At 41.2% G+C, this 13,551-nt stretch overlaps 1 protein-coding gene across 1 annotated transcript; it reads right to left on the reverse strand.

The window, feature by feature from the left end:
• Positions 1-2,270: 2,270 nt before the first annotated feature.
• On the reverse strand, positions 2,271-12,726 carry LOC133207282 (pantothenate kinase 1-like). Its single transcript, XM_061344046.1, is given in 6 exon segments — positions 2,271-2,403; positions 2,806-2,982; positions 5,045-5,093; positions 5,096-5,282; positions 12,381-12,429; positions 12,431-12,726. Coding segments are annotated over 6 exon segments (879 nt in total). The 5' UTR covers positions 12,715-12,726.
• Positions 12,727-13,551: the final 825 nt, after the last annotated feature.

Raw genomic sequence — 13,551 nt, forward strand, 5'->3', positions numbered from 1 at the left:
TTGGTAGATCATGGCAGCCAGGTGAAGTTCCCGAAGACTGGAAAAAGGGAAATGTAACTCCCATTTTCAAGAAGGGGAAAATGGATGACCCAGGGAATTACAGACCAGCCAGTCTCACCTCTGTGCCTGGCAAAATCTTGGAGCAGATTCTCCTGCAAGGCATGCCAAGGCACATGAAAAACAACAAGGTGCTTGGTGACAGCCAGCATGGCTTCACTAAGGGGAAATCCTTCCTGACCAATTTGGTGGCCTTCTATGATGGGGCTACAGAACTGACGGACAGCGGTAAAGCAGCTGATGTCATCTACCTGGACTTGTGTAAAGCGTTCGACACTGTCCCACACGACATTCTTGTCTCTAAATTGGAGAGACATCAATTTGATGGATGGACCACTCGGTGGATAAAGAACTGGCTGGATGGCCGCACACAAAGAGTTGTGGTCAATGGCTCAATGTCCGGCTGGAGACCAGTAACGAGTGGTGTCCCTCAGGGATCGGTGTTGGGACCGGTCTTGTTTAACATCTTCATCGCTGACATGGACAGTGGGATTGAGTGCGCCTTCAGCAAGTTTGCCGATGACACCAAGCTGTGTGGTTCGGTTGATACGCTGGAGGGAAGGAATGCCATCCAGAGGGACCTTGACACGCTTGTGAGGTGGCCTGATGCCAACCTGATGAAGTTTAACCATGCCAAGTGCAAGGTCCTACACCTGAGTCGGAGCAATCCCAGGCACAGCTACAGGCTGGGCAGAGAAGAGATTCAGAGCAGCCCAAGGAGAAGGACTTGGGGGTGCTGGTCGATGAGAAAATGAACATGAGCCGGCTTCAGTGTGCATTTGCAGCCCAGAAAGCAACCGTATCCTGGGCTGCATCAAAAGGAGTGTGACCAGCAGGTCGAAGGAGGTGATCCTGCCCCTCTACTCTGCTCTTGGGAGACCTCACTTGGGAGTACTGTGTGCAGTTCTGGTGTCCTCAACACAAAAATAACATGGATCTGTTGGAACAAGTCCAGAGGAGGCCACGAGAATGATCACGGGACTGGAGCACCTCCTGTATGAAGACAGGCTGAGAAAGTTGGGGCTGTTCAGACTGCAGCAGAGAAGGCTGCGTGGAAACCTCATAGCATCCTTCCAGTATCTGAAGGGGGCCTATAGGGATGCTGGGGAGGGACTCTTCATTAGGGACTATAGTGACAGGACAAGGGGTAATGGGTTAAAACTTAAACAGGGGAAGTTTAGATTGGATATAAGGAAGAAATTCTTTCCTGTTAGGGTGGTGAGGCACTGGAATAGGTTGCCCAAGGAGGTTGTGAATGCTCCATCCCTGGCAGTGTTCAAGGCCAGGCTGGACGAGGCCTTGGGTGAGATGGTTTAGAGCGAGGTGTCCCTGACCATGGCAGGGGGGTTGGAACTTGATGATCTTAAGATCCTTTCCAACCCTAACTATTCTATGATTCTGTGATTCTATTAATTACCACATAGTAGTAAAGGATGCAATTTGCAGCTGAAAACAAGTGACTAAAGTACTTGCGGCTTTTTTTGTTTGGTTTGGTGGGGGTTTTGTGTTTGGTTAGTTGTGGGTTTTGGGTTTGGTGGGTTTTTTTGAGTTTTGTTTGGTTTGAATTTTTTCTGCGGGTGTTATTTTTCTGGGTTTTGGGTTTTTTGGGAGGGGTGTTCTTTAAACTGCTAGAAGCTGGAAAGGTGTATGAACGGAACAAACCATCTCTACCTATCGTTCTAAAGAAAATAACGTAATAGCATTTGATAGGAGTTTGAGGCAGGATAATAATCTAATTTTTGTTCTTTCTGACCCAATACAATGGATCTTATATCTAAACATTTAAAACAATATGCAATTTAAACCCATCATGCTATTGAAAGCATCCAAACAAAATACTATTAAAAAAAAGTAAGTATCTGTCATGGATAAGACCGTTAATAACTACAAGGTAATTGGGAGTATTAATTTCAATTACAAAGGTGTTAATACACTACATATTACATACAGCTTGAGAGCAACTGAACAGCTCTAGGCATCAATGGTTCAAGGAGATCTTTACATTCAATCTTTCTCCTTTTCTCCCTAACTTTGAAGCTCAAAGTAGTTTACTCTTTGCATCAAAGCATACACATAACACAAAGTTAGGGCACCACGTTAAACATACGCGTATTTCCCAAGGCCAGCTACACACCTGCTATATCACCAATTTGCATTTTCGTGTTCTGATAATCTATCTTGTTTGTCAAGGTTTTAAGCTCATAGTAAATATGCTATCTTACCTCATTCAATGCGCACATGCGAACAATAGAACCTATGTTGTTGGTGATGGTGACCAAAGTAGCTCTAGCCAAGTCCTCTTTACTGATGGAATCTCTCTTTTCTTTACTCATCATATGACCAAAGTTGTATAAGGAAGATTATTCCTTTCAATAGGAGTTATTCAGGAGTGCTAAAAGCCCTTAGAAATTTTATCACTTAGTAAGCTTTGCTTGGATTTGACATCCATTATTGGAGACAGACCTGAAATGTGAAAAGGGATCTCATTGGAAAGGCACAACAATGGGCAAAGACACGTCTAAAACAACTGTAATTTAAACTGAAGGAAACTACACCAAGCACTGCTTACACCTGTCAAGAAAAAAAAAAAAAAGGAAGTGGGTGAGAGCTCTAAGGGCAAACAACATGATACATTCAGAGTCACATTTCCACAGGGACCCAGTACATAGTTCAGGGATTACACACTCAGCTCAGCATGCACAGTAAGTTTCCCAAGGAACTCCTAAAACCAGCTCAATTAAGACATACCTTGAGGCTACAGCAGACCCTTGAAGGCCAAACCGCTCACAATCTCCTCCGTAAATATCCTTCACCAGCTTACCCACATTGGTGCTGTCTCCTTTTGCAGCCATTTGTAGTGCTTCTTCCAATGTCTCACAGCCAGTCAGCAAACAGCACAGGCCCAGGAACGTTCCTCCTCCAAGACTAAAAAAGCACAGTTCCTTCAGACCAGCATCTTGAACCAACTTTTACCACAGCTCTTCAGACTCCTGTTTGCAATATGGTCTACATAGCTACCAACTGTAACTTATAACTCCTCCTTCAGAGCAGTGAAGACAGACACCCTGAATTAACTTTCTATTTAACACAGATGTCATCCAGCATGGTTTTGACTGAACTGCTCTTAAATCCTTAATATTTAAATCAGAGAAATGATACTAAATAAAGGGTTAGCTGAGAATAAAGTCCAATCCAACACTGCAGATGCCAGCTTGCTACTTGTAGCACTCTAGCAAGCTGCCCTTGTGCGAGAATAATTGGCCAGCAGATCACTTAAGACAGGGATGAAAGAATAAACAGAGATCAAAGCTAAATATCTACACTGGGGTAGGCAGCCAAGACAGATCTTGCCCCCCTAGCCAGTGGCAGGAAGCAGTCTGGCTGGTTCCTGTTCAGAGTAAGGCTAGTAGCAGCTGTTAACATCTCAGTCCTCTGAAGAGCTCTTCTTCAAGAAGAAATCAGTCACTTTAGTATCTTGCATAGGCTCAAGTACAATATTTACTGACTACATAAATTTAGCAGATTGGTAACTCATTCATAAAAATTCTACTTTGGACTCTAGTCTTAACAGACATGAACTTCAACTTACTAGGCTCTACATCCTTCCTCATTCTTTCTTAACCCTTGAGAAAGCTACTTTATTTGCACTAATCACAGTCACAACAACTGTAGCCACTTTAAACGACAGCATCGATGAGACACGAGTGCACTTCGCAAGAAAGTAGGGGTGGTCAGACAGGAACACCACTTAGTCTGAACAGCCTGCAGCACTGTAATATATTTAGTATTTGAACTGCAAGCTCTGTACACCAGCCACAAAAGAGTACTTATTTCATCATCTATAGTAAGTCAGCAACCTACTGCAGTCATGTTTTTCCTTTTGTAGTATTAAGGTGGAAAGCACATCTACAGATACCTAAACTACTGTGCTTGAAGAACAATCAGAATTGCAAGAAAACCAATGCCTCTTCCATTCAACTTGTGTTCATCTGTATTGTAAACAGAAAAACAGCTCATGGCTACCACAGTGGCAAAGATATGCCCTAGATAAGCCAACAGAAGACACATAGGCAGTCATGTGCACTATATAGGGAAAGCTTTATTATATGTACCATGCACTGAAGAACAGAATGCAGTTTGGAAGGGACTACAGCAAACCCAAAAAGATTCTTTGGTGGTTGTTTTGGAATGGGATTTTTATTTTTTATTGAGGTTTCTGTGTTGGTGGTTTGTTTTTAAGATTACAAGATTACTAAAAATGAAGTGTATCAATTTGGTTTGCATGTATGAAAAAAAGTGGGTTAGATTTATAGGTATTTTTACTACTAGTCTGGACACATTTCTAACCAAGCGGTTTCCTGTCAGTAAGCATGGTTGCCACCTCTATAATGTGAACTTAAACATGCCTAAGGCTGGTTTTTGGCCTTGAGAACAAAATTCTGCACCCACACTACTGAAATCCTGGATTCCTAAACAGAGCAGTCACATCTAAATTTATTACTGAACGTAGCCCAGAGACAATTTCAACTCGGCTGTACCTCACAAATCATTTCAGAGAGCACTAGCTAAGGCAGGCTAAAATCACGCTAAGGACACAGCAAGAATACAGACAAGCAAGTTCTAGTCTTTATATGCTGGCATTTCTTAATTTACCAGCATGGTCCAAAGACTAGTGCAATCAGTAATGAAACAAGAGATCCAGTGAGATCCCTCCGCCAAAATCCAGTAGTACCAGGCAATTCCACAAAGGTTTCCTATATCCTGGATTCATCCTAACTACTAAGCAAGAGGTTATTGTTTAACCCCAAAATTTTTCTTTCACTGCTCTGGCTGGTCTGGGGGATCAAAGCAGGGGAAAGAAGATTCCTTTACCAGGACAGCTTTATTTGGGCAGTTCACAGCAAGAGACAGAATGTAGGTAAGAACACTAAGAAGAGACTAAGACAGCTCTAAAGTTGAATGGACCAATGATTTCCCTGATATAGACCCCCCCCCCCCCCCAAAGGAATAAACAACTAGGATGCTGACCCCTGAACTATGTTAACCAGCAGCATAGGATATGGATTATCAAGGCAGTAAGGTTTTTTCTGGCACTGTTCAGGATCTGTAGGATTTTCAAAATACTAGCACTCTGGTTGGCCATTGAAACCAACAGAATCAACATACAGGAGGCCCTGGATCAAACAGTCCAATTCATCCAGTTTATGAAGCTGTAGATCAGCAATCTGGAAAACAGCAACAAGAAATTAACAAACACTTCCTAGTATGATACAACACTAAGAAGGACAAAAGGCTCTGCTGAAGCACTTTGATCACTTTAATAGTAACACATTATGCTATTTAAACAGTACGAAGACCTGTGTAAGCATGAAGTCCAAATTAAAAAGTTTGCTACCCGCCCAACAGTGGGCACTTCCCAAAACAGTGACATGCTGCACAGTAACATCGCCTGGTTCCTTTGTCTTTGAGACATTCCCTGCTCTGCTAGCAGGAAACATTCCCTGGCATCCTCTCCCCCCCCCAGTATCCTGAAGCAATAAATTTCTTTCCCCTTATCCCATGCCAAGGGGAGCTGTGTTCTGCAGCTTTCGGACAGGATGCAAAGTGCTGTAACTTATCATCCAACTACATTTCCCAGCAATTCAAGGAAATTTTTAATAGAAACTTTAAGAGCAAGAAACTCCAGTTAAAGAAGATAAAGCCTTACAAAGTGCATGTTTATGTTAATATGCATTAAATATGCAGTGGGTTATGCTTATATGATCTGATACTTTCCAAGTATGCATCACCAGTAACCTAAGAGAGCTATTTTTATTAATTATGATGAGCATTATGAGATGCCTCATTAGGGGGAAAAAAAAAAAAAGAGGATTCCCCATGTTCGGTGAAAAACAGTATAAAAAAACCCACAACCAACCAAAAATACCGTCAGGCCCATGCCCCCAGCCAAATGTTAACAGAAATATAACTGTGACAGAAGGCAGAAAAACAATTATAAAAGCTTCAAAGGACATGGCCTTTGAGATCTCACAGGTCATCTGTGATTGTATTTAAGCAGACGTGCCTACTTGCCATAGCATTCTGTTTACTAGAATTAGAAATCGCATCCCTTTCTTGAAGTAGGATACAGTGACAATCTGTTTAGAAAGTCTCCTTTCCAGATGACATTGAGGTTTGACTTGTGTTAGGGAGAGGAGAGGGAGGGAGAAAAAAAGTAAAATAGTAGCTGTCCATCCAAACCCTGCAGTCATTTGCATCCCCAAAATCAGGTCCTACCCAACTCCACTTTCTAGCAGAAAAACCTACAGGCTATTAAGAACAAAAGGAAGTGGTAAGTAGAAAGCTGTTCTCAAACATTTGCACATTTCAGGATGTTTTTTATAACAGCTAACGGAGGAGATTCACAAGGCTAACTACCTCCTATTTTTAATTCTGGAAGCTATATTAAGTCACTATAAAGAAGCAAGGTATTTCTGTGGAACGGGCACAGCCAATAGGTTACATTCGTTTGCGCTATTTAAATCTCTCCCCCTAAGTTTTTTCTCTACTTGAACATAGCTCTGACTTGCCTCAACTGAAAGCCATTCTATTATTTGCATCTGTCTTTTTGTTACACTTGTTAATCTTCAAACTCTAGAACCACAGAAAAGAAGTAAAACCAAAAAAAACCCAAACTAGCAGTCTCAAAGACCTCAATATAGATCCAGTTATTCCCAGGACAACAGACGAAGGTGGAGATACTGTCTTTTCAAGTATTTCCTCCTGCAACTTTTAAAATCCATTTGTATTTTTTCTTGAAATAATTTTCATTTATTATGAAATAATTTTCATGTATTACCACATGGCTACACAAATTACAAGCACAGAAGTGTAGCATAAAGGACTTAAACCACTTAGCCAACAAATAAAAAAATAAACACAAATCGGAAGAAAAGGTTTTTAAAGAAACATTACAAAAATCTACAGGCTGCTTTGAAAATATCATGTATTTCAGCAATTTCTCGCTATTAAGACTGACAGGAAAAGCTCCAATCAAGAGATACACAACACAAGGCATTAACAAAATAAATGCTTCATGCACTATCTTTCACAGGTAACATTGTGAGCCCAATGAGCCATCACTTGTCAGAGGATTTGTTTTATTAAAACACAACTAACATTGCACAAAGCTAGTAAAAATAAGGGAAGATTCTATACTAATCATGATCTCTCTCTAGGTTATGTGCTGTATATTCAATTTCCTCATCTTACTGTGTAAGCTACATGCAGCATGACCAAACATGATTAGGATACAAATACAGCACACATAAACATGCTATGAACCAGAATCCTGCTACACAAAGACAAGTCATTAGTAGATTTACATCCCCTACTGTCAAAATCTCTATTCTCTCATCAGCCAAACACAGCCACGAGCTGCTTTTGTCTCATCCATGTTATACCTTTACAAATAGGTAAGCATCAGCGAGAGACCCTGCAATACACGAGCCAGCAATATACATCTGAGAGGAAAACACTTCTGGTGTAAGTGCAAAAACACAGACAAAATCCTGGTTTCTACAAAGTCTCCACTAAGCCCACCAATCCTGTAAGGCCAGAACAAAAAACCCTAATCAAAGGTTCTTTTTCAAGCACTAAGCATAGCAGTTTTATTAGGTCCAGCCGTCCACGTAAAAAATACATAGAATCTGTTCTGCTTTTTATAGCTCTGTGCTGTATTTAACAGCTGATATGTTGTAAGCAGAAAAGCCCTGTGATTGCTTTCTTTCATGTATGATATCCATAGACAGAAAAACTATTTCCCTGCATTGGTGCAGCAATCTGGTTTCCATTTTTGGGAGGAGCAAGACTGGCATCAGTATTCCATGTCAACCCACCTTCATTCAGAACCATGAACTCTGCAGCCACTAGACCTCTGAGACTCCCAACAGCCCAGTGAGCTATGACTGCTCTTATTTCTGAACACAAATGAGGGCATAACTGCAAGAAATGCAGTAACCCGGTCTTGCACAAGAAGTAATGATAAAACAAGGGTCACAACTCCCAAGACTTTTCCCTGTATATATAACCACCTTTTCTTTGTGTCTTTGCTCACACAGCAAAACTGCACCACAAAATAGATGTGCCTGTAAAGAGGATAACTGGTGTGTGATTAGGCAAATGGTCAGGGGGTTTTCTGGTGCCATGACCTGACCTACCACACTCTACTAGTCCTCATCTTTCAGTTGTTGAAAATGCTGCTTCTTGAGGGAACAAAATTTAAGGTGCAAAAATGCAGAGCAAACCCAGGAGCTGTGTGTAGAAGCATGTTTTAACATTACAGGGTTTTTTTTCTTACAACTTTTTACAAGATGCATTTGCAGATAGCTTCCGGCCCTTTACAAGCCCTAATGTGAGGGCACAGAGCACAATTGTCAACTTATCCTACTCTGTATTCCTGTAACTATATGCCTATCCAGAAAAGATTTGTGTCAGAACATTGTGCTATGCAAGGAAGAGCTGAAGAACAAAGCAGCATGCAAGACCCTGGAGGGAAAATTTATGATGGTTACAGGGAAACTGTATGTACATTTCTTATAAGACCTATTTTTTCTGCACTGCAGAAATTCCTCTTTATTTTAGACTGCTTTTTAAATACTGAGGGAAGAGAAAGAACAAAACACTTTGGACCTCTCACCGAATGCTTCAGCACCATTAAAAGGAGGGGCTTGGGACTTCAATCATGCTTACGAGCAGGTGCAACACAGCAAGGAAGCAGTGAACACATCTATGCACCCTAGCAGATCAACACTGGTGTACAGACATCTTTTTCAATGAAATTCCAGCCCAAGATTTCACTCAGTTTGAATTGTCAGGTACCAAGTTCTGATGAGCACAGAAATGTCCAAACCCACATGCAGTAACGAGTTCATCTGTCTCTTGGACTTTCAATCAGACACATGAGATATTTTCTTTTCCCTGTAAGAAATTGTTAGGAACTAACATCTTGCAAGTTTTCAACTAGCAATTACAACAGCCTCATTTAGTATACCACTGGGGCTTTTATATGCCTTCTGGGCATTGTACCAGTTTTTATTTCTTATAATAGCTTACAGCCTAGCTTTTCCTTCCATCTCCCTCCCATTATGGACCCTCCACTTTCATAAAGATGTACTTTTCTTCCTTTAGATTTTTATTGTCTTTACTCAACTGCTAAACCTGCTTCTTTTTGAGCTCAAATGAGGTAATTCCCCAGCTGATTCCACACCCTGAGGCAGGGAAATAGCCACCCGTATTCAAACAAGACAAAGTCTAATGCAAATAAAGGGTAAGATCAACATTTGCTGAAGTATAAAAAAAATGCACTAGTCTGGGATCTTCTGCAGAGAATCTGCCCTCTTGCCCAGCTAGGGGCAAGAATCTCTTTCCTCTCTTGGCAGGTAACGGATGCACATTGCCTCTCCCCACTCCTACTGAAGAGTTTTCCAGCCATCGGTGGGGAGTCCAGTGATGGTAACAGGTTAATCACACTTATTTCACCCATTCTCCAGATGCAGCTTTCAACTCCAGCCCAGTCTACACACTACAAGCCAGCATCTATGGCCTGAGCAACAGCACTCAGCCTCCTCCAAGCAAGTGAGGTGCAACAAGATTTTTGAGCGACTTATACTAACCTAGAGTTACACAGCTTACTCATCCTACAACACAGGACAGTAAAATTTCTATAGGTGTTCAGTAAAGGAATACAAAGATCCCACTGCAACAGAGAGGAATTTTGCAACAGAGCAGGTTTAGGCAAAAGTCTGATTAGTCCATTCTTCCCTCATCCCCCACGTATCCTTTACATTGAGCTGCTTTAAAACACTGAGTGACAGCTTATTAATCTATTCCTCATTACATTAACAGCATACTTTTGCACAAGTAATGTGACAGAGGAGTCACAAAGTATAAAGAGATTTTTATTACAGGTATATAAGCACATATATTCCTTATTTTTACAGAATTGACATTACTTAAACTTTTACAGAATATGTAAGGTAACAGTATGTAACTGGGTAAAGATTATCAGAATTAGATGCGTATCAACATATGCATCTATGAATGATTCATCTTTGAGACAGATTAAGCAAGCAATCCTTCATGTAATGGATAGTATTGTGCTTCTGTAATACTCTATGGGTAATACGGTGAGCCAACAAATACTTCCTATAAAGGAAGGTGTGGAGCTGGGTAGCTGTAAGAAGAGATGTCCAGAGCACTCACTCAGTTGTGAGTGCACTTCATGGACTGCTACAAAACATCGCAGCCAGCTTTTATGGTGTTTTTCTTAAACTACCTCTAAAGTGTTGCAGCACACAGAATGTTAACCAACACTGCAGTGATGTGGGATTCAGGCTTAAGTCCGCCAGGAATTTGCTACATGACCTCGCACCTTTGTACAACAGCTAGCAAAACAGCCCCAGCTTCAATTATGGCTTCCAGGGCTACGTTAATTATATTGCAACAGAGATTACAGACTTGTCCGTCACTGTAAGCTGCATGTTTATACCGGATAAAGCCAAAGCTATGGAGAGAAATGCCAAGCTGTGATAGCCACCAGGTAACTTCCAGTTCAATTCTACTGCTGGTTGAGCAAGGGTCATGAACTTCTTTGTCAAGTAAGCAACTCTAGCTCCTAGTACAATATATAGGAGAATGGAATTTGGGAAGATTGATCATTCCAAAGGGATACTCAGCCTCTTCAGAAAGTCTCAAAGTGACCTCCCATTGTTACTACAGAACATGACCTGAATCATTCCCCAGACACATGGAAGGATGCTTGGAAACCTGAACTGATACCACACTGACTAGCACTAGAATTAACCTCCTTAATGTGGTGCCAACATCCTTACACATCGTGAGACAAACTAAAACTCTGGAGGACTCACCACCAACAGACCCTAACATGAGGGACTTGTAATCAGCCTAAAGGACAAGAAATGTGTGACTAGCAGTGGACCACTACAGCAATTCAGAAACTTGCTAGTACTTCATTAGACTAACTGCTTCCATGTCAACAATTTACTGATGATGATTATACAACACTAGAACAGCTGGGATTCATGTTGATCTTCAGCATTCTCTCTCCCCCTTAGGATCCTGGTCATTTGTTAGGTGAGGGGCATTCACAAAGAAAAAACCTCTTGCACTGCATGAATAGATACTTGGAGTTAAACATGAAGCACACGAAGCCAAGGACTGCACTCAATTGCATTTTATGAATCAGTATGATAGCTCCCTAGACTGAAGCAGAGAGAGAAAAGGAACTGATGTAACCTGTCATACCCAGCAGCCATCCCTCACCCTCAAGATCAGGCCAAAAGTTCGGGACATAAATATCAGATCTGTCAAGTAAATCAGTCACATTAATCTTAGTGAGATTGCTCTGGTGCAGGCAGATTAGTCATTCTTTTACAGAAAATAAATGGACATATGCTCCAGTTGAGACACATACACAACAGGAAACTCTTTCAAATAACTAGTTCTAATACAGTTTGTACAATGGCTCTCTATGCCTCTGTCACCACAATCAGTTTCTGCAGTGCACTCAGTGAAGCCATCTGGGAGCTAGGACTACTGCTGAAGTTTATCCAGACAGCAGCATCCCAATACATCAGATTTACATCACCTTCTGCAGTGCCTACAGAGGCTGTTTTTAACTCCTAGGAGCTCTGGGACCCCATCATCTCATGAACCGCTTTTCTTCATAATATACTCCCAGAACTGAAATCAAAAGCTAGCTGCTACTGTTCTGTTTAAGTTCGGTTTCACATTTGGTCAAGTTTCTGTTTAATGTTTGGTTTCATGTTTTCTGTTTTCCGTGAGGTTTACTGTTAAGTAAACCTTGGACCATGCTTGGCCTTCCAGGTTCTTGACTTGTGTCTGCTTGAAGATCAGTACAAGGGGAGGGGAACCTCAACCTCATCTCCACCCTGCATGGCTTCATTTCTGGTTTTCTGATAGATATCCAGTTTGAAAAGAGCACCCGTACTCTCAGCTTCTAGGTTCTCATAACACATTCTCAGTTGATTATGAAGCATCTGATCATCACAGCTATACTCTAAAAAACCCCCCCTCATTTACTGAAGATATCTTGCACAGTTAATACTTAGTAGAATACCCTCTTCCTGTCCCCTCCACAATCTCAGCAATTCCACTAATTAACAAATGTGAATTAATTCTGCTAGTCTTAAATCAGTTAGGATGGACTTACAAAACACGTTTTCTCTGCAAATTCTTACAGGACTCCTATGATTTTTTCCCCAAAGTACTTCCCACTGAACCCCTATGAACCATTCACATACCGTTCTAAAGTCTTCCTCAAACTTGTAAGCTCCACCTCCTGTGGCGCAGTGTAGTGTGCAAACTGGAGAAATTCTTTTCACTACCCATCTGTATGAACCCGTGCATGGCAGAGCTGGGAAAGCGGATGTAGTGCAGATTTCCTTTTCATCCACACATAGTCAAATTTTTCAGTTCAAGATGGACATCAGGAATGCCATTTTTACCATATGCTGTATTGGAGGTCAAGTATTTCCTAGTGCTTTTCAGATTTTCCACCTCTTCCCGCTCCTCTTCTGCAGTAATGTCCTTAGGTTCAAAGTAGACCAGTTTAACCAACGTTCCACCGATATCCATTCCAAACCATGGAAATGCTAAGGATGAGGGGAGAGAGAGAAAGAGAAAGTCACTATAAATATAGAGGTTACCCATTATCTCTTAAAGCATTTGCTGAAGGACGATTTACTGCAGTCACAATGACCTCAGTTAAGAAAAAGAATAAAGAAAATCTCAAGATACTCTTCTCTGGAGAAGTGGGTTTTAAGAAAATGAAAATATTTTTCCCAGGAAAACATTTATTCCTCAGACAGCATCTCATGACAGAGCACATTTATTGAATTTCACCCAGCTGATTCCCGGCACCAACTGTTAGAAGAGATTAAGGAGAGGAGGAGAAAGAAACAACCAAACAGGAGAATAAGATTTCTCAAGTCACACTGCCACTGCATAACATCTACAATTGCCTTTCTAAGGCCAGATGGAATTTCCGCTCTGTCTGAGCAGCAATACTGCCACTATCCTGGGAGTCTCCAGACTTCATCCCACCAGAACTAGCAGCTCTGCTGGAACTACACCACTTGCATATATTAGCAGAAAGAGAGTAAGACATTTGAAGTTCCATATTTACCACTGACAACTGTTTTGAGAAAATACGAAACATACCCTTTGCTGTATCTGTTAGGCTATCATACAACTATACAAGAAATGCCACTATTTGCTTCTCAGCATATATGTATCTTCCACAGCCAGCCTAGATCAACCAAAGCCTTTGTTCTGCTAAGAGCAAGAGAAAATGAGTATGGAGAACATGCAGGCATAAGACACTAACTCAACTTGATTGGGCTACCTGCTCTGCTTGTATATACAAGCACACATTTCAAATCATAGGCCAAGTAACTTTATAAAGCAATTAAG

The sequence above is a fragment of the Neopsephotus bourkii genome, unplaced genomic scaffold (genome assembly GCF_033783945.1).
Source record: "Neopsephotus bourkii isolate Nb327-2 ecotype Australia unplaced genomic scaffold, CSIRO-AGI_Nbou_v1 NB_1854, whole genome shotgun sequence".
Lineage (NCBI taxonomy): Eukaryota > Metazoa > Chordata > Aves > Psittaciformes > Psittacidae > Neopsephotus > Neopsephotus bourkii.